The sequence below is a fragment of the Penaeus vannamei genome, chromosome 7, assembly GCF_042767895.1.
Source record: "Penaeus vannamei isolate JL-2024 chromosome 7, ASM4276789v1, whole genome shotgun sequence".
Classification (NCBI taxonomy): domain Eukaryota; kingdom Metazoa; phylum Arthropoda; class Malacostraca; order Decapoda; family Penaeidae; genus Penaeus; species Penaeus vannamei.
Genome location: NC_091555.1, coordinates 8,655,382 through 8,680,381, shown reverse-complemented (window position 1 = coordinate 8,680,381; position 25,000 = coordinate 8,655,382). Strand labels below are relative to the sequence as shown.

At 37.3% G+C, this 25,000-nt stretch overlaps 2 protein-coding genes across 9 annotated transcripts in view; both read right to left on the bottom strand.

The window, feature by feature from the left end:
- Positions 1 to 6,956, bottom strand: part of LOC113822331 (zonadhesin) — a 9,753-nt gene extending 2,797 nt beyond the window's left edge. The window contains exons 1-7 of one of the 4 annotated variants that reach the window (XM_070123465.1): positions 6,893 to 6,956; positions 3,473 to 4,989; positions 3,069 to 3,235; positions 2,672 to 2,836; positions 2,361 to 2,462; positions 1,859 to 2,012; positions 1,598 to 1,650 (exon numbers count right to left, since the gene is read on the bottom strand). In XM_070123465.1, coding sequence (XP_069979566.1) covers positions 1,606 to 1,650; positions 1,859 to 2,012; positions 2,361 to 2,462; positions 2,672 to 2,836; positions 3,069 to 3,235; positions 3,473 to 4,939 — 2,100 coding nt within the window. In that variant the 5' untranslated portion in view covers positions 4,940 to 4,989; positions 6,893 to 6,956 and the 3' untranslated portion in view covers positions 1,598 to 1,605. Of the gene's footprint in view, positions 1 to 1,403; positions 1,651 to 1,858; positions 2,013 to 2,360; positions 2,463 to 2,671; positions 2,837 to 3,068; positions 3,236 to 3,472; positions 4,990 to 6,429; positions 6,567 to 6,724; positions 6,812 to 6,892 lie in introns of those variants that run through there. The other 3 variants (XM_027374865.2, XM_070123464.1, XM_027374866.2) reach the window with 3 other exon arrangements.
- Positions 6,957 to 11,888: 4,932 nt separating this feature from the next.
- LOC113822328 (short coiled-coil protein homolog) overlaps positions 11,889 to 25,000 on the bottom strand; it is a 13,775-nt gene continuing 663 nt past the window's right edge. The window contains exons 2-8 of one of the 5 annotated variants that reach the window (XR_003477287.2): positions 21,820 to 21,889; positions 21,366 to 21,482; positions 20,811 to 20,897; positions 19,889 to 20,027; positions 17,794 to 17,855; positions 14,173 to 14,204; positions 11,889 to 13,579 (exon numbers count right to left, since the gene is read on the bottom strand). Coding sequence is in view for 3 of the 5 variants with exons in the window: in XM_070123478.1 (XP_069979579.1) it covers positions 17,828 to 17,855; positions 19,889 to 20,027; positions 20,811 to 20,897; positions 21,366 to 21,482; positions 21,820 to 21,883 (435 nt within the window). In the remaining 2 variants the exon portion in view is untranslated. The remainder of the gene's footprint in view (positions 13,580 to 14,172; positions 14,205 to 17,793; positions 17,856 to 19,888; positions 20,028 to 20,810; positions 20,898 to 21,365; positions 21,483 to 21,819; positions 21,890 to 25,000) is intronic. The other 4 variants (XR_003477288.2, XM_027374861.2, XM_070123479.1 and 1 more) reach the window with 4 other exon arrangements.

Genomic DNA, 25,000 nt, shown 5'->3' with positions numbered 1-25,000 from the left:
CAGGCAGGAAAAGTGGTTGGAATGGTGTGTCCTTTGGCTACCAGACCACCCTTACAGAGTTGTGGAATTGGGTCAGGCCTTTCTTGAGTTTTCTATCAAGAGGTTGTCAAGGAATAAGATCCAATACTTTATGTCTAGCCAAAAGGCAGAAACCCAAAGGATCATTACAGCCATCATTCCTCCGGATAGCAGAACCTACTTCATGAACGGATCCCTGGACCCAATAAGCAACACTGCAAGCACCAGCTTTGCAGCAAAGGATGCCACAAAATCCATGAGGGTGACAGACAATGCCTTCTTGTTCCAAGTAGAGACAATTGAGATCATGGGAGCCTTAACCCATGTGTCCATTGGGGAAGAACATGTGGTCATATATACAGATTCTATGGCAGCCATTGACAATCTACAGCACAGCATTTGCCATTCTCTGCTAGCTTCACAGAGTAAAAGCCAGAACATTCCCCTCAGTCAGATGGTACTTAGACACCACAGGCTATGAGCTGCTGGCACTTCCTCAAACAATAATTAAAGATGCTGAAGTCATACTGCACAGAATAAGACTAGGCAATTGATGTTGCCGATGTGATGTAAAACTGCAGCAAGCTGAATGACATCCTGAACTAAAGTGTTGAGGCCCATTTGCACATTTTAAGCCATAGTTTCAAATATGGCCACAATGCATCCTTAAAATATACCAAAGAACTGTCTATTTCTTTTTTGCTTTGTGTTCTGTCTCTTGGAAGTTTGCTTTTAGTGACATAGGCATGGAACTAGTGGCTGGCAGCTACATTTTTACCATTTGGTTTGTTCATCTCCACAGTTGGAGGACCTTGTTTTAACTGAGCTGGACAGAAAAGCCTAATAAGTACCAGTTCTTAAACATAGATGGAAGGAAAACTAAGTAGATAAAGTACTTTTATACTGCTGTGAGAAAGAATTCAGATGCTTGAGACAGAAGCACTAAGAATCTGATAGCCAAAAATATCTTTCCAAAAATCTTGTTTGCATTAGCTACTAAGTCTCAGCCACACAGAAATACTTTTATTATTATTATTTTACTATCAGCTCATTGTTATTTTCAAGATTTACTTATAAATTTATATAACTGGGGACCTCTAATAATGATTCCATCCATTTACTTAACCTACCTATATAATGAATATTATCAAGAAAAAAATGAAACTATCTAAAGACAATCTTTTATTTCATAGAAAAGAAAGTAACAAAGTCTGTAAACACATAATGATAATGCATCACATATTCTCTCTTAATTCTTTTTAAAATATCAGTGATCCTTAATAAATAACCAACAACAGCACAAAAAATAAAATATATATTCAATATACACAAATTATATATATATATATATATATATATATATATATATATATATATATATATATATATATATATATATGTATATTAGTTTGCTAGCTATTTCTCAACAACTTTACAACAGCTTCATAAAGTAGTCAGTAGTAGATGTACTTTGTATTATTTTTCAGTAAAAGGAGAGGCATTCATCATATGGAATTCTCTGACATTAATCCCTACTGATATGTGAAAAACATTTTTACAAGTCAGCCTTAATCATTACCATTTTCTTTACAAATCTTCGATATCTTGTTTTCTCTTCGTTGTATCATCAATCTGCAAAGATGGAGCATTTATTTGTATCATTTTCATTTATTAGAGTCTGTTCTGAAGTTTTTTAGTACATGTATTTTGGTCTGGATTGACATGCTAAAAATGGGGAAACCCTTAAGATCTTGAAATATAAATCTAAATATTCCAAAAACACATTACAAAATATGTAACTAAAGAGTAGGATCTTATGAGAAATGTACCAAATGCTCACCTTCCTTCGCTTTGCTTCTGGATCAGTTGATTGTTCACGGGGACCGGCTTTCACATATAACACCATAACCTCCCGCCCACTGACTTTAAGGCCACCCTGTTCTCTAAATACCTTTTCTGCTTCCTCCTTTCTTTTGTACTTTATATAGGCATTACTGAAAAGGAGAAGAAATCATCAAGGTAATTTTTATTCCACTGAAGTATCACAAGCTTTCCTGCAACTATTCTTATTAGACACACACACACACACACACACACACACACACACACACACACACACACACACACACACACACACACACACACACACACAACACACAACACACACACACACACACACACACACACACACACACACACACACACACACACACACACACACACACACACACACACACATACACACACACACACACACACACACACATGCAATGATATTTTTTTTCTAAGAATATAAATTTATATATCCATTAATTTCATGTGAATTTGCATAAGAAACTAACCCTTTTTTGAGAAACTTTTTGGTGTGGATGATTTGGGCTGTACTGAAGGTTGACCTCAGGTCTTCATATGTTGTGCCTGGAGGCAAACCATCTAGAAATAACCTGCAATTCATATTTTCACATTAAAACAGCAGTTCAATTAAACAACATGTATTCCCTACATAATCTTTCTTATGTGTCACAAAACTATAAAGCAATACATGAATACCAGTTACATTTTTCTTTTCTGTCATACCATGACAGGTGGCCACCTTATCACATGCAAAAGTAGGGAATTAAATTTCATCCAAAGAGCTTTGGTATGAACTTACTCTTTAGGGTAAACACATACGACTTTAGGAGGAAAATAATTCTTAGACTTTTCTCCAACGAAGTCCACTTCGCATCTTCCCCCAAGTATCTCCATTTCTTCTAATATAGGCTTCATTTTCTCTGCCTTTTCTTGGGATTCATACTGAATGTAACAATATCCATACCTGAAACAAAATATAATAAGCGAGGGCAAAATAGTATGTCACATTAATTTGTAAAAAAAGAGACAGGAAGTAAAGACACAAGAAAATATATATATATATATATATATATATATATATATATATATATATATATATATATATATATATATATATATATATATAGATTCTTGTGATGTAAACATTAATCACAGCCAGTCCAAACTAATAGAATATAATGACAAAAAACACGTACGTCTTGTGTTGTGGAAACCGTGTGGAAGCTGCATCATCAAACAAAGGATTTAGGATTGTGGCATTATTCATATCAACTTGTGAAGGGACTTTGACATACAGAGTGCGCTGATTCCTCTTTTCCACACGTTTCAAGTATTCCTCCAACAGGTCTCCCTCGAGAGTCATCTGTATTTGGAAAAGAAAAAGAGTATTTGCATCACCTAGTTCAAATAATATCCAATAATTTGAGGAAAAAAGGTTTTCTAAACACAAATCATCTTTCATTTTTTGTTCTCTTATTCATTAGTATTTTCCTTAGTTTTCTTAAATAGCAGCAAAATAAAGAAAATAAGCCTTAAAAAGAAAAGAACAAATTAATATAAGTATAAGAGAATATATTACAAAAAATTATATCATGCTTACATGATCTCTGGGGATCTTCAACATTTTCCTTTTGAGTGAAAGATTTTTTCCCATGACCTTGTTAACACTGTCTCTTTTACCCTTCTTCTGTTTTAGATTTGCTTTCTTCTCATGTTTGATTCCACCTTTGCTGGGAATGACTCCTCCTTGAGCAGATTTAGCTGCAACTGAAGCTGATATGGCATCTTCTTGGGTTGGCTTGGCTATAACCTTGGCAGGAATGGCTTCTCCCTGGATAGGAAGAACTCCTCCCTTGACAAGAATGGCTCCTTTTTGAGTAGTGTCTCCTCCCTGGGTAGGAATGTCTCCTCCTTGGGCAGGAATGGCTCCTTCCTGGGTAGCAATGGCTGCTCCCTGGACAGAAGTGGCTCCTCTTTGGGCAAGAATGGCTCCTTTCTGGGTATCAATGGCTCCTCCTTGGGCAAGAATGGCTCCTTTCTGGGTATCAATGACTCCTCCTTGGGCAAGAATGGCTCCTTTCTGGGTATCAATGGCTCCTCCTTGGGCAGGAATGGCTTCACTCTGGGTAGGGCCATATCCTTTCCTGGACAAATCCACTAGAGGACGTACCTTGCCAACTTTCTTTTTGCATTTCTTCTTATTGCGTTTAATCATACCACCAGGAACAGGTCCTCCCTGGACAAGAGTGGCTTCACTCTTGGCACCAATGGCTCCTCCTTGGGCAGGATTAGTTCCCCCTAGGGCAGTCATAGCTCCTTCATGGTTAAGAATAAGTCCTTTCTGGGCTGCAACTACCTCTCTCTGGACAGGAATGGGTCCCCCCTGGGCAGGAGTGACTTCACTTTGGGCAAGATTAGCTTTCCTTTGGGCAGGAATAGCTCCTCCATGGTCAAGAATGGCCCCTCCTAAGACTGGAGTTACTTCTCTTTGGCCAGGAATGGCTCCTCCATGGGCTGAACAGACAAGTTCCTTGACAAATGCTCCTCCACTGGTAGGCTTAATTCCTCCCTTGATAGGACTGATTCTATTCTTAGGCACCTGCACCAGAGGACGGAGTTTGCCAGCTTTCTTTTTGCATTTCTTCTTATTGCGTTTAATCTCATTCCCTTGAATGGGTCCTCCCTGGGAAATAGAGGCTTCACACTTGACACCAATGGCTCCTCCTTGGGCAGAATTAGCTAGAATATCTCTTTCATTGTTAAAAATGGCTCCTTTCTGTGCTGGAGCTACCTCTCTCTGGACAGGAATGGCTCCTCCCTGGACAAGACGGGTTGCTCCCTGGGATGAAATGGCAAGTTCCTTGGTAAAGGCTCCTTCACTGGTAGGCTTAATTCCTCCCTTGACAGGACTGAATCTGTTCTTGGGCACCTGCACCAGAGGACGGAGCTTACCAGCTTTCTTTTTGCATTTCTTCTTCTTGGGTTTAACCAGGCTAATTTTCATGCCACTTTCACCCTTAATGTCCCTTTCACCTCCTTTTCCATTGCCTTCAGATGTAGAAGTCATTGCTCTTATTGATGGTTCTTAGCTCTCCATTCTTTATATCACTATGTTACCTGGGGAGAAACATAATACATTTTTACTTAATTTCTAAAAAATAAAGTTAAACTAACAAAGTGTTACAATATGAATAACTACTCACAACAAAATGATACTACCTTAACAAGGAAGTGAAGTAAGTTAAGAAAAAAACAAACTTCATTTATAAAACAAAGTATAAAGACTTACATTAGAAAAAGTGATCTATATCCTTTATTTCATGAATAACAGTACCATACTTAGTATACCAGCTTAACAGACTTCAGTCATTATCTTTTCTATACAATATATCTTACTTTGCCTTTTTAGATACTGGATAGTCTACATTAAATGATTCTAAAGAGGTAATATGTAAAGAAATAATAACTGGGAAAGGAATCTGATATGATCTAGATATAACAAAAAAAAAAAAGATAAATGGAATATGGATCCAAACAATATTTGTGTTATTACACATACAAGATCATTTACTTTACCCCAAGATATGGAAGATTTTTCAATATTATTCTCAGGTACAAAGACTGATATTAAGCTATTGTCTCCAAATATCTATTAAAGATGACTCATGTAAAACAGAAATAAATAAGACACAAAACTGCATAATTTTATCATATATACTTTATATAACCATGTCTAACTATATCTATATCAAATCATAAAAAAATACTCATATTAATGCCAATAGACAATTCATATATAAAGCTGCACAGCAAAAGAAGCCACTCCACACATTTTTTAAATAAGCTTAAGGATACTACAGCTGGAAAACAACATAAATCATCATTTTTAGAAATATGAAAATAAGACACATGTCTACAAACCATGTGTCCTTATATGAATTTCTACTCATGTACCTATAATTAAATATCTACAAGACAACCATGTCTATTACTACTGGCATTCCATTCTGGAATTGAGGTTCTGTCTGTCAAAGATCTTTGGCTGACACCTCTTTCCAAATTTTGTACACAAGCTTATACATATCGTCATTAACCTCACTGGTGTATTTTTGTGTACAGGTATTCTGTTTTTGAAAATCTGACTTGGCATATATCAAATATGGTCATGGGGTACATCTCTGGCAAACAAGAATCATCAGTTCCTGTCAGTATGGCTAGCATTCATACTCTCCCTTCATCTCATGCAATCTGGCAAAATAGAATTTGCAGGTCTTATTGAACTTGCAGAAATTATCTAATGATTCAACAAGTTCCATCTTGCCCGAATATACATGGGGAAGTTTGCTTATTTTGCTGAAGTACTGAAGGTGTGGAGGCCATAACAATAAGAAATGGACTTCAAGATTAGTCATCCTACACAGATTGCAATAATTTTCAAGTTTCAAGTTGATTTTGCTGGAATACTGCCTATATGATTTTAAAGACTAGAACAAGTATCTTGTTATTGTATTCACTTTCTATTCTATGGAAATGCACAAAATTCTCACAGCCTCATACATAGGAATAAATCATCAAGTAAAAGGCAATCATGTGAAGAGTACTAGACGAAATTCCAAAGGTTGCAGTGCCTCTGTAATGAGTACCACATGTATTACTGCATTCTACTAGCACGCGTTAGAAGAACGTTTCAATTCCGTAGGAAACGTTTTTCTAAACGTTTTGACGTTTTGATTTATATTTTTATAACTATTCCTAAAGTTCTAAAAGTCAACCCAACAATGCTACGTAAACAATTACCAAAATGATCTACTACCAGAAGTTGCATAGAAATAAAAACAACTACGAAACCAACCAGCAAAGTTGAAAACTATTCAACTTCCAAGTATCACATTTTCGCAAAGAAACCTTGATACCCATTGTAAAACCAACAAGGTAAATAACTTATTCCACTAATAATATTGTGTAGATTACATGATAAAACCCATATAAATCAAAGTGGATATCACAAACTAAACCTTACCATGCGAAAACCTCTTGTTTTGGCAGAGCCATTCCCGACCTATAAAAGAAAACGTGTGTTTGTGGGATAACTCTACTAAACACTCATCGAGTATGAAGAACCATTTTAAGACAATATAAATGACATTAACCTTGACTAGAGCATATGAATTATCGTTTCTATGAAAAAAGGCGTGGATAAAGTATTTATTATATTATAGAAATAAAGCCTTAGTATCGAAGTGACATCTTAGGTTGAATCGTGTCGCAGAATTAGGTGGGATGAGGAAGAGATACTGGGGGATATAGGAATATCTTGGGAGGAAAAGGGAGGTGTAGAGCGAAGGACAGTATTGGAGTAAGGAGTGAAAAAAACCTCGACGTGCTCCCTGTCTGGCTTCTCGCAAAGCGAACCCAAGTTGAATATGAGAACTGCCACTTCAGACTCAAACTTGTAGGTAGGGCAGCCACCATAAAATACATTATGGGAGCCACCACAATTGGCACACGCGCTGTGGAATGGCAGCGTTTGGCAGGATGGCCTAGACGCCTTTAACGGGGGCGACTTTGCTATGGTCGGACAGGGAGGGATTCTCCGCCAATGTGAACATTAAAGGGGAGGTCATGTCTACGGAAAGTAAACTTGGCAATATTGATGGGGGGCTTACGACGGCCTCCCAGGGGATCATGTAGCATTCTACCGATACTACACCATAGTCCATAAGGCAAGCGAGTAAGTCTTCCCCAGAATCTGATCAATTCTTCTCGTAGTGCATTTTCTCGGAAATGAAGACAGTTCCAATGCAAGTATTGAGAGAAGGCTGAGGCTGAGCTGGAATGGGTTTGCCAGTGAAGTCAGTTAGGGTTGAAAACGCTATAGCTTGGGATTCGGTTGTAACTGTGGCAATGCGGAAACGATCGTGGCAGTTCCTGAAGAAAACTTTACCGACTCGTTCTGGAGGAATTACTGGAATAAGAATGTTATTAGAATAAGGTACTCGGGGTAGGGGTTACAAAAAATCGATAGTAAAAGGACGGGGAATTATGGAAGACAGATGGGTAGTGCTGAGAAAGGTAATACTGCAGAGTAGTAATGAGGGAGGATGGGGGAGTTGATGAAGAAAGTTGTGAGGGTGGAGATGAACTAGAGAATGCTGGGAGAGAAGGAATGTTTTCTTAAGATTGAGTATTGGCCTGGATGGATGATTTGGACTGGACTAATGTAATATTAGGCACTGAGGAGGGGGTAGTACTGGCAGTGTGCAGAATCGTGGTTAAAGAACCTGGGGTCAGGGAACAGAGAGAATTGAAATCAGTGGGGCTAGATGTTTAAGGGGAACCGTGAACAGGGGAATACCGTGCCCATGGTTTCTCCTAGGCCATACATGACTGACACAAAGTCGGTATTTCGTCCCTTCAACATGGCTCTCACACCTTAGGAAGTTGTAGTAGATGAGGTTGGAGAAAATAAGGAAACAAAAAGGGGAGGGGGAAAAGACCGTGCAAAATTAGGGTTGAGGTCCAAGGCAGGGGTGATCTCCAGCATGGGTCCGTCTCCGTCTCCTAAGCCCCCCACGGCAACAACGGGCATTGGATGGGTGGGGGGAGAAGGGATAATGGGGAACTCATCCCGTTCCCCCTGCAGATGAAACAAGGGGAGGGGGATGGGGGGTAAAGTGGGAGGAAGGGGTGTGGATGGAACATGAATAGGAGGAGAGTGGATATCGACAGTCACTTTGAGTGTAGAGGGAATGAGAGATTGGAAGATGGATGAGGTGTAAGCATGTTATCTTGGTTCACGATTTGATAGTTTCTGAAGTGGATTTGGTTGGGGAGATATGAGAAACAAAGATTTTCTTATGAGGGGGAGGAGACATAGGTGTCTGAGGAGAAGAGGAGGAAGTTGGTGGAGGAGTGGGTGTGGTAGAAGATGAATTGGAACGTTCAGATTGTCTGCTATGGGTAGAGCGAGGAGGGAGAGGATATGTGGATTCAATGGTAAAAAATGCGGTTACTGGATTTAGAACTGCAAAAGAATATGATTGGGAGAGGAATGGTGTAGAAGTGGAAATGTAAGATGGAGGAGGAATAATTACAAGGGTGATGTAGTAACATCTTGGGAGGAAGGAGGGTTGGAGTGATGGGCAGCATTAGAGTATGAAGTAAGAGGAAAACCTCATCGGCATGCTTCCTGTCCAGTCTCATGTAAAGTGAGGTCAAGTTTGAATCTGAAAGTTGCCACTTCAGACTCAAACTTATGGGTAGGGTAGCCTCTATAAAATGCAGTATGGGAGCCACCGCAATTGGCAAATGTGCATGATTGAAAAAAATAATATGCTAGATATCAAAGGTCATATGGCACTACGGTAAAGTATTGTGGCGAAAAGGGTAAAAATAAGTAAACGATTAGGATAAAAAGCCTTAAATGTAAAAGGTTATAGGATAGGATAGTATGATAGAGAAAATGGTAAAAAAGGGGTGCAAATGAAGTAAATCAGAGATAAGTAAAGGAAAGGTTTAAGGGCATAGGACGATTGGATGAAATGGAATGTATCTGTGGCTGGGGAAGCTATAGGAACATAGTCTAAGGAAAACTAGCTGAAGAGCTATTATGAGACAATCAACAGGTAATACGGGTAGAGATGGCTGTTAGAGAAGTAGCAAGAGAAGAATCCGTGAGATGAGGTAAGGGGACTGGAGAAGGTGGCAAAGAAGAGTGTCAGGAGAGAAGAGATCCGGAGAAGGACACTTGTGACAAGAGATTCATGTGAGTATCAAGGAGGGGTAGGCATCGGAGAAGTGGTAGAGACTGGAGGATCTGAACTTAGATTGGAAAAGGAATTTTACTGGAGGAGAGAGGGGTAAGATAGGATGGTTCAGGCTAGAGGGAAGAGATATTGGGAGAGATGCAGAGACATCTTGAGGTGATGGGGTGGAGCAGAACAAAGGACTGTTTTGGAATAAATTGAGAGAAAAAACATTGTCGCCGTCCTTACTCTCTGGATTTACGTAGAGTGAGACCTGGTTTGATTCTAAAAACTGCTGTAAGAGGCTGTGGAACCTCTTATATTGGAATATACTGGTGGGCAGAGTAATACACTGATGTGGCTGTCATCTTTATTTCTTAAGAGTAACACATATAGATCAAACATGATACGACTCTTGGTACTGGTGGAAGCCCAAGGCAGCATTGGCGAGGGTACAGCCTCATGGGGCTTGAATGTGTCACAATCAGCGGGAATGTGAGTGACTGAGTGAGAGTTGGGTCCGATATGCGAAGCTGAGGCTCGCCCGGGGTTTGTGGGGAGCCCGGCCTGTGCCGACTAATGTCGACTCGATCAACGTATGTCGGCTAGTGCTGACACGACAGAGCTTAGTCCTTACCCACCGTGGTGCCCAGCCACAGCAGTAACCTCCGGCCGACAATTGCAACTTCTCGCGCGAACCGCCGACACGTTACCAATGTACTAGCTTTGAGTTGGGTCAAGGTCGGGTCAGCTTTTATATCCCTGACACCCAGGCGCAGGCAATGGCATGGGTGGCGAACACGACCAAGGTCTATATAAGTACTTATATAGACCTTGAACACGAGGACCGTATATTTAGAATCCTTATGGCAAACACGTGCAAACCGGCGTGGTCTGTGAGCTAAATGATGTTATGCAGTATGCTATAACTACTACCTCACTTTCGAGTGGTGTAGCTTTGTACTGATACTGCATCATATTCCATGAGGCAAGCTGGTAAGACAGGGGCAAGTATTGAGGGAGGGTTGAGGCTGGGCTGGAATGGGTTTGACAGTGAAGACAGTGAGGGTTGATAATGCTTTAGCTTGAGATTCGAATGTAACTTTGACAAGGGGTGAATGATCGTGACAGCTATGGATGAAAATCTTGCGTACCTGTTTTATGGGAGGCATAATTGGAAGAGGAATGTTTTGTTTGAGAAAGGGGGTGTAGAGGGGATCACAAAAATCGATCCCATTTGGCTGGGCTAAACAAAGTACTCAAAGTTGTATAGAGGAGGGGGTAGTAAAAGGATGGGGCCTTGTGGAAGGGGAAGTGGCATTGAGTGAAGTAGCACTAAGGGTAGACGGATAATAAGGCTGCAGAGTAATAATAAGGGAGAAGGGGGAGGTAGATTATGAATTAGAAGATACTGGGAGAGGAGGAATGTTTCCTGGAGGTTTAGTAATAACATGGGTGGATGATTTGGACTGGACTTGGGTGATAGTAGAAGTTAAGGGGGTTGTAGTAGTGTCCGTGTCATGGTCAAAGAAGAGCCTAGGGTTAGGGAACCAGTGGAATTCAAATCAATGGGGCTAGTTTATAGAAGAGCAAGCCTCATTGCCCATTATAGGGGTACAAAATCTTCATTACTGACCATGGTAACCCTGGAGTATGTTTGGGAGAAATAGTCCACAGAGGTGGAGATAGCAGAAGGACAGGGGCGAGAGGAAGATGTGGTGTGGAGTGTTGTAGTTCTGGGGGGGGGGGGGGGACGACAATAATGATGAAGAGTAGTAATAAGGGAAGAGAGAGTAGACACTGTGAAGAGGACTGTACAGTAGGAGATAGAAAGGAGAATGTTGGGAGATAGGAAGGGGTGATTTCTAGATGAGTAATAACCTGGATGGGTGTTTTGGAATGTTTAGAGTTGTTTGTAAGCAACATGGCCATGGCCAATAATGGCCCATGGTGAGCCTGAATAGAACGGGGAAAAGAAACGGTCTACCCCTCAGGGTCCCCATATGAGGTAAGGGTTAGGCATTTAACCATGGGAATACCGTGCCCATGGCTCCTGGAGGCCGTTCATGACTGACACAAAGCCAGCTTTTCATCCTTTCAGCATGGCTCTCACACCTTAGGAATGGGATAGAAGGGGATGAAGAAGTTGAAGTGAGGGCTGAGGCCCAAGGCAGAGGTGATCCCCTACCTTGGGCCTCAGTCTTCGTCTACTAAGCCCTTCCATGACAACAACGAGCAAGGTATTAGGAGGGAATTGATTCCAAAACCTCATAACCTTTATCATCTTTATTGAATATTTCAGGCTTTGGTTGACATAGTATAAGCTATCACATACAATACTTATTCAGTGATTTTCATAGGTTATATAAATCAGACTGAACATTTAGTTCCTTTAAGATCTATTATGACTTGTATAAGTCTTGCTTCAGGTTAACTGAATCAGGGTAAAGAATCTAAAAATGTAAAAATATAAATGTTACTTTACATTATCAATATTGAAAATAATTTCTAAATGAGGGCAATAAATGCACAACCTGTTAAGCAAAATAATCTACAAAAGTGTAAACAATGACAGAGGATAAAAAATGTCTTATTTTAATAACAAAAATGCTATCTCAACTCATGACAATGTTAAAGTATCTAAAATCTGGTTTCAAAACGACTAGAACACAAGATTTGAACCTTCAAAGGAAACAATTTTTGTTATCATAAACAATATATAATATCAACAGTTCAAGTTCATCAGTCTTGCCTTTAATTTTTTTTTCATTTGTTTATTTTCCCATCAAGGGAAGAGATGTCTTATCTTTAAATGTTTCTCAATATCTTCAAGGCTAACAAAAATCTGAATATATGGAACAGTATTATCTACAATAAGTTTCTTTCCTGTTTCCATACTATGAATATAAATGTTTAAATCTGTCATTATAGGATTGGTAGAGTGGTTAAAAAGATATATGTATATTCAACAACAATTTCAATCAGAGATAAAGAAAAATAAAGAAAAAAAACATTAAATTTATAACACTCCTTGACATTGTAGCAAATTAATTTCTTTTTTTTTTTTCTTTTTATCAGAATGATCTTGTATGCAAAATTCCATTTGTATATCTTCTTATTTGTTGCATAATATCTATGGTACATATAGACAATAATCAACCACAAATTGATCAACAAATATTGTAAAACAAGTAACATATATTATCTGATCATAATGGAACACAGCATATAAATCAAGTATATTGCTAGAAGTACAAACTATAAAGGTAACTGATACAAATGCAGTATTTCTTCAGACTGACACATGTCAGTACAATTATCATGGCATTTAATTTCACATCTCCCAGTCCATTCTACGACAGGAAAGTTAATTTTATCATTTTTTCTTCAGCATCCTTTTTCATTCAACTTAAAAAATCGCATGAAGGTACTTCTTCTCCCTTAAAGAATACAAATATAATATCGTGCATTACCATGCAATGCAATCCTTACCACGACTAGCATTAAAAAACCTTACCGATAAAACCACTGATATGTTGGCAACGAGTGCTGCCAATAATAACCTTACCACCTTTTTCATTTCAAAATTGGAGAGTGAGATAGAGAGAAATTAAAGAATGAAGTCTACCTGCCTTCTAAAGATTCATTCCTCTGCTGATAAGTGCAAGCATCTAATGAATTATTTTGCAATATTCCTATATATCAAAATCACTCATTCCTGGCTTCTCAAGAACAGTAAGTCAAACTAAAACCACTAAAATGTGAAAAAAAAGAAAAAAAGATTGATATATATTATATATATATATACACATACATAGATTTGTGATACATATAATTTCCACAGGAAACCAAATTGTCACTCTAACACTTTGAAAAATTTCAAGGAAAAAGTTGTAATAACCAGCGATGGGGCTCAGCAGTGATGCATCAACCTTGCACGAAGCTAAAGCAGGCGTTCAGATCTGAAACAAAGTAAACTGGTTAATCAAGACACCAGCTGGGAATAAGTGCACTCCTTCTCTGTCACTACCTGGTGTAAGAAAATTGTTCAGGAGTGCATAAAGCATCTATGGGTTATTATTATGATCTAAATGAACATAAAAACCCATCATAAAACCAAGTCTCTCCCTCTAATTATAAAAAACTGTTCATAAATGCAAAGCATGTTTTCTACGCTTCTAGTTGTGTTAGCAGCTGCAATGGTTTGATCTCAAAGTTGCATGCTTAAGATGCTTGAACAGTGCCTTGACTTATTTTCTTTTCCCCGCAAACTGCAAAAAAAGGAATCTTAATACTAGTCAAATTTAAGAAACAAAACTTTGGAATTTGCTTTCCTAAGCACTAAAAGCACAAACTAATACAGCCATTTTTCTTCTTCCTTCTTTTCTTCCTCTAAGTGTGGGTAAATAGTTATAAAAGCAGCAACTACTCATACTAACTCTGCATTAGATAAAACAGTAAAAAAATCAAAACTATACAAAATCTTTAAAAAATAAATAAAAACAAAAGTACTTCATAAAAGTACAAAACTAAAATCATGAATGCCATAACTTACCATTTATCTTGGGTGTAACAAGTTACGTAGCCCTGCGGAGAACAAAAACAAAACAAATCTGAATAATTCACAGAAAATACAACCAAAAGACAGCAGAAAAAAATATACATACTGTGGAAAAACAACAGAAACTGAGATTTCACTATTTTTGTAATACACTATTAGAATTCTAAGAAAAGGAATAATAAAAAAAATCTACTTTTCAAGGTGTCTCAATATAAAAAAAAGTTGCAAACTGAAGTAAGCTTTTCTATACTTTCTGTTACCTTTAAGTAGACATCATTTTTACAGTATGTAATAAAATAAACAGGAACTCTTTACTTTAGGAAAGTGTTAAGTTGATTCCCCTTAAATTGTGAACCTTGATATAAAATTCTCAGTTCAGAGAATAATAAAAATGATGATAAAAAGGCAAACAAGACAAAGCAGAGAAGTGAGACACAAGTAATCTGCAGTTGACACACCTGGAAAGTATATATGTGTGCAACTGTCTCCTCTGTCTTACCTAGAGATTCAAAGAGGTTACATTATCTTTCTTGTTTCATAAGTGAGCTCCATTAAGAAGGTATGACTTCAGTTTTACTTATACTCTTTATGGAGTGCAGCTCTTAATGATTTTACTTTAGTTCTAAAATCAAAATAATACAATAAGACAAGTATCCTTTTGTACTTCCATTCAAGTTTTTTTTTTCTTTTCAGGCATTTTTTTCCTTTTTACAGGAAAGTCAGCTTGATAATAATTTGGTCAATAACTAGAAACTAACAAAGCAGATTACAGTAACTGTATAACATCAGGAAATTGAAAAATACAAATGATCTAGAAAAGAAAAGAAAATTCTGTACTTATTAATAAAAGCATATGTAAAAACCATAGAGAAACTTTCTTATGGTATACCTTTTTTATCATAACCTCTCTTAACCTGTGGCCATTTGAGTATCTATAGACTACAAGATAAACTTCCTTGTACAGAATTTGTTTGCTAGTCCAGAAAACAAAAGTTAGCCATATGTCGATCTGACCTCTTCTTTTCTAAACATATGGAAAATCATTCAAAGCAATTTTAACAATGCACAAGGTATGACATACTGAAGTATACAGTATTACCCTGTCCTTACATGGTTTAAAGATTATGAGTATTTCTGACTCTTTAGAATTTGATAATGAATTATAAAGGCTTACATAAAAGCCTTATCCTGTGCTTTAATTTGATATCTTGATATGTGTGATATCTTTTACATTATGTTGTTGCCAAAAATCTGCAATCCTTAGTCACTTACATTCTCATAATGAAATTTTGAAAATATTCCAAAAGGGCTCACTTGATTACATTATTCAAAAATAAAAAAATATATATATTTAAGACTGTAATAACTAAAAAAAATGTATACTGGAGAGTTCCATTTAATAGAATAACCAGTCTTCCTTTAAGCAGTGGTTAGGGATGCTGCTTTATCATTTCAGATATATATGGGAGGTAGATTATTCCTAAATAATCATAAGAGGTTTTACATTGGTTTCCTTTAACTGCATAGCATCAAATTGACCCCGGAAAATTATTATCAGAATATCAGTGGGAATTTTTTTCTTCATATATAATATAACACACAGTACAATGTGTACATATATCCTACATCTGTAATTATATAATCTTACAAATATATTCTCATTCCACATAAATGTTAGCTGATGGAAAATTTTCTAAAATCATTATTCAAACCCAAATGAAAAAAAAACACTATACCCTTAAGCAATGAGGAACATTTTATGCAATATTTCAGAAAAATACAGTAAAATAAAAAAGAAAAGAAGAAATTACTTAATAAATCAATTGAATTTCTATTCACGAATGTGTGTGAACAATAAATATTTCCCCCAACATTGATCTCATATTTACTGTGTATCAAATAAATTTCTAACAAATCCTATTTGACTTATTCTTTGGCAAAGCCTCTTTCCAAAGTTGCTCTTGCTTTTTTGCATTTTCTTTACATTAATAGAAGTATTCTTGTTTCTTTATGGAAACAAAAGTACATGGTACCACATAGTTGAAGCAATTCTTCAATATCACCCAATCATCGGAGCATAATTTAACCTCTTTGATTCAGATGACATGACCATCGTGTCATGAAAACATTTGGCTTGAGGGGCGGGTGACATGAACATGCCCTCATGGGAAAATCTGGTAGAGGGCACAGTTGATGCATACTTGCTGTCATAAGCATTTTGGCTGATGGCTAGGGAGATGGGATAGACTTACCATGAGTGCACAAACCTCATGGAGGGCAATTAGACTGTTTACAAAGGGGCCTTTTGCATTATTCTCATCAATGAGAGAGTGTGGAATGTAGTTTCTGTAGGCCATGACTGGAAGAGTGCCGGCTCCAGGGAGTATGCCATTTCCATGTTTAGCATCCTACTCCTGGCCACCTTGAATGGTGGAGCAGGTTATATTGCAGAAACTTGAATATTACCCCCCCAAAAAAAAAGTTGTATATTCTTATTTTCCTGCACTGAGTTATTGACTACCTAGAGGGATGATATGGAGTCTGTGCAAGGAAGAGAGTCTATTACCATCTGGATATGATAATTAAATGACAAACATGGACATTGGAAAATGGCAAAAAGGCTAAAAACCCTAATGTATAAAAAGAGAAAATGACATTGCAAAGGGAGGCATAGAATCTTGCCACCACACACAATTGCTGTGCATGCCTGGCTTACAAGCTGCACACCTGTCAAGAGCAGCCAATCACGTAAGCCTAATGCTTTTATTTCAGGCCACATGACTGCTGTGAAGCAACCAGATCCAAGGCGTTAACACAGCAATATTTTCACTCACATGACCTTTATCTGAACTTATGGGTGACCTTTAAAAAGCTTATGAAAACAATAATCATGTCCAATTATTTCCTTTATCAGCAGAAGAAAGCTTAACAAAAACCAAACAAATTATCACTCAAGCAACAAGCCTTAAATAAATAAACAAAAATAAAAATAATTTCATATTTCAAGGTGAAGGCAGCGGCTGAATTCACATGAGAACATATTGAAAGAATTGTATTGTAACTTGCTATTTTACACCATTATTATTTGCCTATTGAAATACTGGACTATCAACAATATCACCAAACAAAAGCACATATGGGAGATTCCAATGAGATATGTGCCAAATACATGTGGGCTGAACTATAACAAAAATATCCTGCTATGGAAACTGACACAATCACCACTTTCGGAGCTAATGTGTAACTATTCCAAATAGGGGAAGTGTCTGGCACACTAGTATATGGGGAGACTACAGTATTGTGAGCTTGGGAGGAGGAAAACAATAGAAAACAGTTGGCTAGTGAGACATGGGGAAACTAGAGTGATGTTTGGAATTACCAAAAGTGGCAGACCTGAATGTAGCTGCATATTAAAATAAACATCAAGTGCTGCTACATGCTTTTGACAGGTTATGTATGGTGAGCATGCCAGGAGACTGTGCTGCTTGATAGTAACTCAGGTCTGCCAATGGGTGAGTCAAAAAATGATCGCTGGGATTCAACTGCTATGCTGGACTTGCCAAAAATAAAAGCTCAAACAAAATGGCTCTTAGAAAAGCACAGACACCTCATTACCTTCACCAACCTCCCATAATTATCTGTAGAAATCTTAAGCTTCAAACTGGCGCCACTGTTTACTGCAAGGAAATGGTGATTATGCTCCCTTTCAAGAAATATAAGCAACAATTTAAATGTCTTAAAAAAAGGGAAACAAAAACTTTACAGTATCACATACTCAATTCTAAGAGGAAAGTTGCATGTAATATGTAGACTCTCTAGAGTAATGTGGAATCATAATCCAATCAGTTAACATATCTACCTTATGATATTTCAAATAAATGCAACAAATGTAAATGTAAGAGAAGAAACTTACTTTTTACTCATGTTCTGTAAACAAGCATATTTTGTGTGCACAGAGAACACATTGCCTTTGACCCTTGTTATTCAAAACTAAACATATCCTCATCCAAACTGATATACAACCTCCCTTCATGTCAGGGCAAAATTTGTAATGACAGCATATTCTCAGTGCTCTCACAAGATTTGTGAATTACCCAACATTCAGCATTTAGTCCACTAGCCTGTTTTACACAGAAATATCTACAACTTATTTGTTATTTTCCAAACATAATAAAACTACCATTTTCAACAATTAACCTGAAGCTGCTGAGGATGGCATGTATGTATATGCAATGTCCACAGCAAGTTTAATCTCTTAACTGTCTTTACACATAAAAGGCTCCACAAGTATTAAATCACCAATGAACCAAATATAAGTACTAACTGTTTCAACTGTTTACCCTTTTCCTTGGCAATATTTTCTGGAATTTTATGTTGTTACTAATATCAGTAACATGATTATAATTACAATATCTATAATAATAATAACACATTCCATATTGATAAAAAAGGGCATTTGTGGCAAAGCACTTATGGGGCCATCTACGTGCAAAGACTTTTCACAAAATAATATTACAGTGAACTCAACATTTTCCTGGTGATGTGGGATTAAGCTTGTGAAAAATCACATATAACATTTCATTCTCTCTCTCTCTTATACCTGGAGCATTTTCTCATGCATATCTGCATCTAGAAAAAAGTTAAATAATTTCACCCTATCAATTTCAGCCTTTTTTCATTTAGCTCCAAACTACATCTGTATCCAAACATCTTAGTGATTCTGCATTCAAATCTTTAAAAAAATGTGAAAAAAAACTAAATTTCTTTAAGGGGATCATTTCCTTTTTTCTTTTTTTTTTCTTGCCAATTTTGATGACAATTTTGATGAAACTCACACCCTAACCTAAGGTTTGCCTTTTCAAAATAGTTTGTGCATATATCAAACTAACTATATATGATGACAACATAAAGAAAATAAAATACTCCATATGAATATATCTAATCATTACATCTCAATTGCTGATTTTCTAAGGTAAAGTGAAAAAAAATAATATTTCGGTCAACACTGAAAAGGGCTGTTACCACATAAAAAATAATGGTTGGGCCTTGAAATTTTCAGGGGAGAATCGGAGGCCCTGAAACTCCTTGAAAATGCATTCAACGATTTAGGCAAGAAGGCTGATTTTGGCAAAAAAATTGGGAGACGATCCCCTTAAGAGAGAAAACTCTTTAAAAACACAAATGGAAAGAAAAATATACTTTGGGATTCCCAGGCAAAAATCTGAGAAAGAATTCCTGGTATGACTTGAAGAATTGTCAAATAAACTACTTTCCTGTACTTTAAATTCAAAATAATTACTGAAGAAGAAGAAGTAGAAGAAATAAAAATATGAAGAAAAAGAAGACGGAGAAGGATGGGTAAAACCGAATTAAGAAAATACGTAAGAAGGAAAAAAAAGTAACTGCTGACCTTGAATGTAAAATAGTAGAGAAATAGAGTAAGAGTAAAAGTGTCAGAAGCAATAAGAAAGATAAAATGGGAATGGGTATGACAGAGTATGAAATTAAGTCTGTGAGACAGACAGTAACAATGAGCATGATAAAAAGTGGGAGAGACAAAGACAAAGAAAGAGAATACGTGTAAGAGTGAGAGTAAGAGTACGAATGACATTATGTGTGAGTTTGAATCAGAATGACAGAAAAAAGTCAGTGATAGTGAGAGTAAATGAGAATTAGTGTAAGTTCTAAAAATGAATATATGCTCTCTTACTTTTTCTTAGTTTTGGGTGATGTTGACTGGAATACTGAAGAGGCTGACATGAGATTTTCTATGTACTGTCCCAAGACCTGGTTTTCCGACCGCAGTTTCAGATTCTCCTCCTTAACACTATCCACTCGCTGGGAGAGATCTGAAAGATGGTTTCCTTAGCTAGCATATATAATGTAGATATTTCAGGAGGTTATCAATCTATAATAACCATTTATTAAATGAAACAATGAATCAATGATGACAATTATCATTATGCAATATCAATTCTAACTGGAAAATTTCAGCTAAAAGGCTTAATCCAAAAATATTTCATTAAATTAATAAATAATAAATTAATAAAAGTTATTGTCTCTTACATGAGCAAAGTAAGAAGAAACCCGTACCAAATTTTCAAATAGGGCCCCCATACAAAGAATTACATTTAACAATTTGGAAATACAACAACAAAAGTAGAGGTGCCACCATTTGGAGATTTTGACTACAGAGGGCCTTCTTTCTAACTCTTACAAAGTGGATAATCAGGGTACCTCTTGTTGTCTAAACCCTTTCCAATGAAGGCCAAGGAATTTGGTAGCTACAGCCTTGTTTCCTTAAGGACTCTCATATATAATTGTTATATTTCTCAATAGTTGCTTTTACTACAAAAGAGGGTGAGGAAGGGGAAGAGGTAACACAACAGCAACAAAAAAATATAATCTATGCTTGGAAGGATGATTAAGATCATGTAGGTTCATGAATTTAAATCAATTAATGAGACTTCTATGATGTCCCATAAACTGCTACTTTATTTTCATGCAGAGATTTCAAGTTCTCATCCTTCCTTTGAAGACTTTACAAGTACTTTGCCCATTATTTTCTGAAATGAATCTATATCCTAATAGCATTTTTCACACAGCCTGAGACAGCTCATCGCTCTACTTACCATCAAGTGTGTTCTGCAGCTCCAGAACCTGTGATATGAGTCGTGCTTTCTCTTCCTGTTCATCTGGTGACATGTCTGGCTCTAAACCTGAAAATATTATTTCTCTGATGCTACGTAATATACTTTATCAAATATGACCCTCATGTTTAAATATGGTGAATAATTCAGTAAATGGTTTTCCCTAAGTGTGTGACATATAAATTAGCTCTTAAAACTGATAGATGTAACTATTGTATCGCCTGAAATCAAAGTATATGCCTTTCAATATTCATGGTACTGTGAACAAGAAAAGTAATATTATAAAATTGCTACTATTATTAGGGCTATTTGATTACCAGTTATAATATTAACACTAATACTAACAATGATACCAAGCAAAAAATTAAAAAATAAAAATAATGATAACGATAAAAAAACGTCTGATATCAAGGAACTTAGAGAGAAAATTGTTATTGTATACATAATGTATACAACAAACAACCCCATGACTATTACCAAGAAGCCCAGATTAAAGAACTATGTATTTTACTCCAAAACAAAAGTAAAGGAACATACTATTGTGCAGGGGACTGTTGGACCCATTGGTATAGGCTGAAGGGATTGACTCTAGGCTCTGGCCACGGGTCGAGTCTGAAATCTCTGATGCTGCAGTGCGGTCATCATCCAGTACCACTGTCAAAGGCACACATAACAGTCTTACAATGATTTATCAAAAACTTCAAGTATTGGCTAGTATCTTTGATTCTTATTATATGATGTATTGGCATCAGGCCATATGTATGTATTCAAATATATTATACCTTTAAATGGATTGATTTCAAATTATATCAATATCACCAGGTTGGTATGATGATATCTGTAATTCTAGTGTACCTATATGCATAACCCATTACAAACTTTCAAAGAATTCAATTACACTTACATTACTGTTTTTATCATAATGGTTAAACTACATAAAATATACCTCCACTTCAATACATCTAAATACTACCAAGCTTCTTTCAACTACCTGATGGGTCATCATCCACCAGGGGTATGCTGTTGTCATCCTGGTAACTTGAAATGCTGCTCATCTTGCTCTGAAACAAAAAGGCATTTTTAGTAACTATGCATGAGGTATAAAAACAATCTATTACTACAAGTCCATATGTTTTCAAACAAATTACAGTAGGTAAAGTGGGCTGCTACCTTGTGATATAAGCAAAGAAGTTTAGTGGTTGCACAACTACTAATGATCAGTAGTTTATATTCCCATTTTGCAAAATAACGACAAAATAAGTTCATTCAAAAAATCAAATAACAAGAGGACAAACCTTGGTTCAAATACCTAAAAAAAATATTCAGGTAGCACACAATCTATTTCAGGCAATACTACTGAAAGACAACCAGGCTTTCTTCAATAACAAATCATGACTGACTGTACTGATGTACTGTACAGAAAACTCTGAGTGATACCCTATATCAGGTGCTGTGTGGAAAGTACTGTATACTGATAAATCTTCATCTCAACTTCTCTTATGCTGATAAATGTCAATTACACTATACATTACAAGGTGTCCCATTTGCAACTAATATGCGAAGGGGGTGGGGTGAATCATAAACAGGATGCATTGATATCTTATATTAAGCAAGGTCACACAAGCCATGTAATTGAATTCTTGAGTGACTAGGCATTTTTAGAACCATCTAATTTAAAGAAAAAAGAAAGAAAAAGAATAATAATAATAATAAGAAGAAAAAACAGTGGATGGTGCAGGTATACATGCACTCCCATCATAACAGATTAAGATGTTAGCATACTGAATACGATCAGCTTATCATACAGTAGTGACTAAAGGGAAGCTTTAGAAAGTTCATTGATTGTTTCTTTAATCTTTTTATACGCTTGTAATAAACCTCTTGGGTTTTACATTAACCTTTCCTGCTCCATTAGCCACTAAAGTCCTCTTACCCACATTTTGAGCATGATCCTACCTTAATCTTTATGGCAAGGAGGCACTTAGGAAGGCGAAATTGAAGGTGATATTCTTGTAGAGGACAAATATCACCACAAATAAAGTAAAATGATTGTGGAAAGTACTGATCTCAGCTAAGTCTGCTAGATCCTCACAAGTTTCAGCTCTAGCTTGCCATTTATATGAGGTGAAGACAATGTTTCCTGGGGAGTGTTGGGGCAGAGCCTCCCTTTCAACCCTCCCCTGGGGTTGTGCCCAGAGGGCATACCTAATCACAGCAATTTAGATTGTTGAATAAAGTCTGTGATGAGGAGTTGGGGACTTAGTCTTTGATGAGTACATCAGTACTGTAAAGAATTACTTAATATTATTTGCCACTTCTGAGCCTTCAAAACTGGCTGCTTGTTTCCATGTATCTTTTGCTACTGTGAACAAGATCTGTGTAGAGGCAACTAGTACGACTGATACTGCCTGGCAAGCTACCTACAACCACACCCACCACACCATACTCATACCCCCTGTAGCCCCTCCACTTCCTGAGTCCCTCCAGTTCCTCTCTCTCTTGTGCCTAGGATGTAATGTATGTAAATATATCAATTCTGATACTGCATGTCAAATTCCATTCAACCAAACCTCCTATACTTTCCTCTGCATATGATATTCATCATCATCATTAAGGACCTATTACAAAAGGCATCAAGATGGGACTCCAAGGCACAAGATAATGTGCAGGTTTCACTACCATATAGCAAAACTGGCATTATCAGGGCCTTGAAAACACGTAGCTTGGTCCTTCTGCAAAAGTACCGGCATCTCAAAATACTCTTGTCAAGAGAGTTCATGACCCCTGCTGCCAGGCCAATCACAAAGGCACTCTACAATGACTCAAAGCGCAAGGATACAATCCAGATTGCTCGGGCCTTTAGTGTCTCAGTAGGTGGTCTCTGATGCGTCTCAGAAGGATGTGAGTGAGAACCTTGCCTGGTATACTGAGCAGTGTAATGCCTCGGTGATTACTGGAGTCCCTTCGGTCCCCCTTCCAGAGAGGGATGACCACACCCCTCAACAGGGCAGGAGGAATTGTAACGGACCGGAAGATGGCAGCCAGGACAGCATGCGACCCTTGCACCATAGGTTCACCACCAGCCTTTTAACAGTTCAGCTGGTACACCACTGATACCTACTGCTTTACCACTCTTCACCTTGGAGATCACCCCCATAACTTCAGTTAGGGAGGGTGGATCCTCACTGATGGATGGGTTCGGCAATGGAATCTCAACATTCCCCACACCCAAGTTAACTGTTGGTGGGTCAACCTGGTACAAATGCTCAAAATACTCAGCCCAACATTCCTGCACCACAACAGGATCTAAGACGATCTGGCCACTTAATAAGTGAACTGCTGTCACCTGTGAAGAGGGCTTGGAGTTCAGCTTTCTCAGGGCTTGGTATGCAGGATGACGGTCATTTACTAAGGAATGGCTTTCTACCTCCTCTGCAAGACTCCTAAGAATCTGTCCCTTGACCGAGTTCTGCGCACCTGAGAACAATGCAAATCCCAATCCCCTGTCAGACAAGCCACATTACAAGCATCTGTAGCTTCCAGTGTCTCCTATGAGAAAAAATTCTGTCTTGCTCTCCAGCGTTCACCAATCGATGCTTGAGCTGCATCAAGTGTTTCCCGCTTGAAGGTACCCCACAGAAGTACAGGGTCCGTCAGATTGTCTGGAACTGTGAAGCAACCAGAAACTGCCTCATCAAACTCCCAGGCATACTCCTCCTCCCTCAGCCTATGAGATTGTGTATATAAAATTTCCTATCCACCTACAATTCACCTTGAGATAATAGGACCAGAAGGAGAAAGAAAAGAAATAATGTAATGGTTATCAATACATACTAAGCACTAGGTATAAAAAAAATACTTTAAGAAAAGGTGGCACTTATTTAGAAGACTAACAGAGTGGCTTAAAAGAATAATATTTTACTCTGTGTAATTATAGTGGCTATCCAAATCCATTTGATTGGCACTGTGATCCATAAGTCAGAGTTTACAATCAGAAGTCTGGCTGCACAGAGGCCATAGTCACTGTTTTGGGTGAGTGTGGACATGTTAGTGTTGTATAAACATTTACAATACCAGCAAACCTACAATTACTTATCAAAATCTGTCAATCTATATATCCATTTTGTGATGCCGGAACCTAGAATTGAAAAAAAAAGAAAAATAGTCCAAGC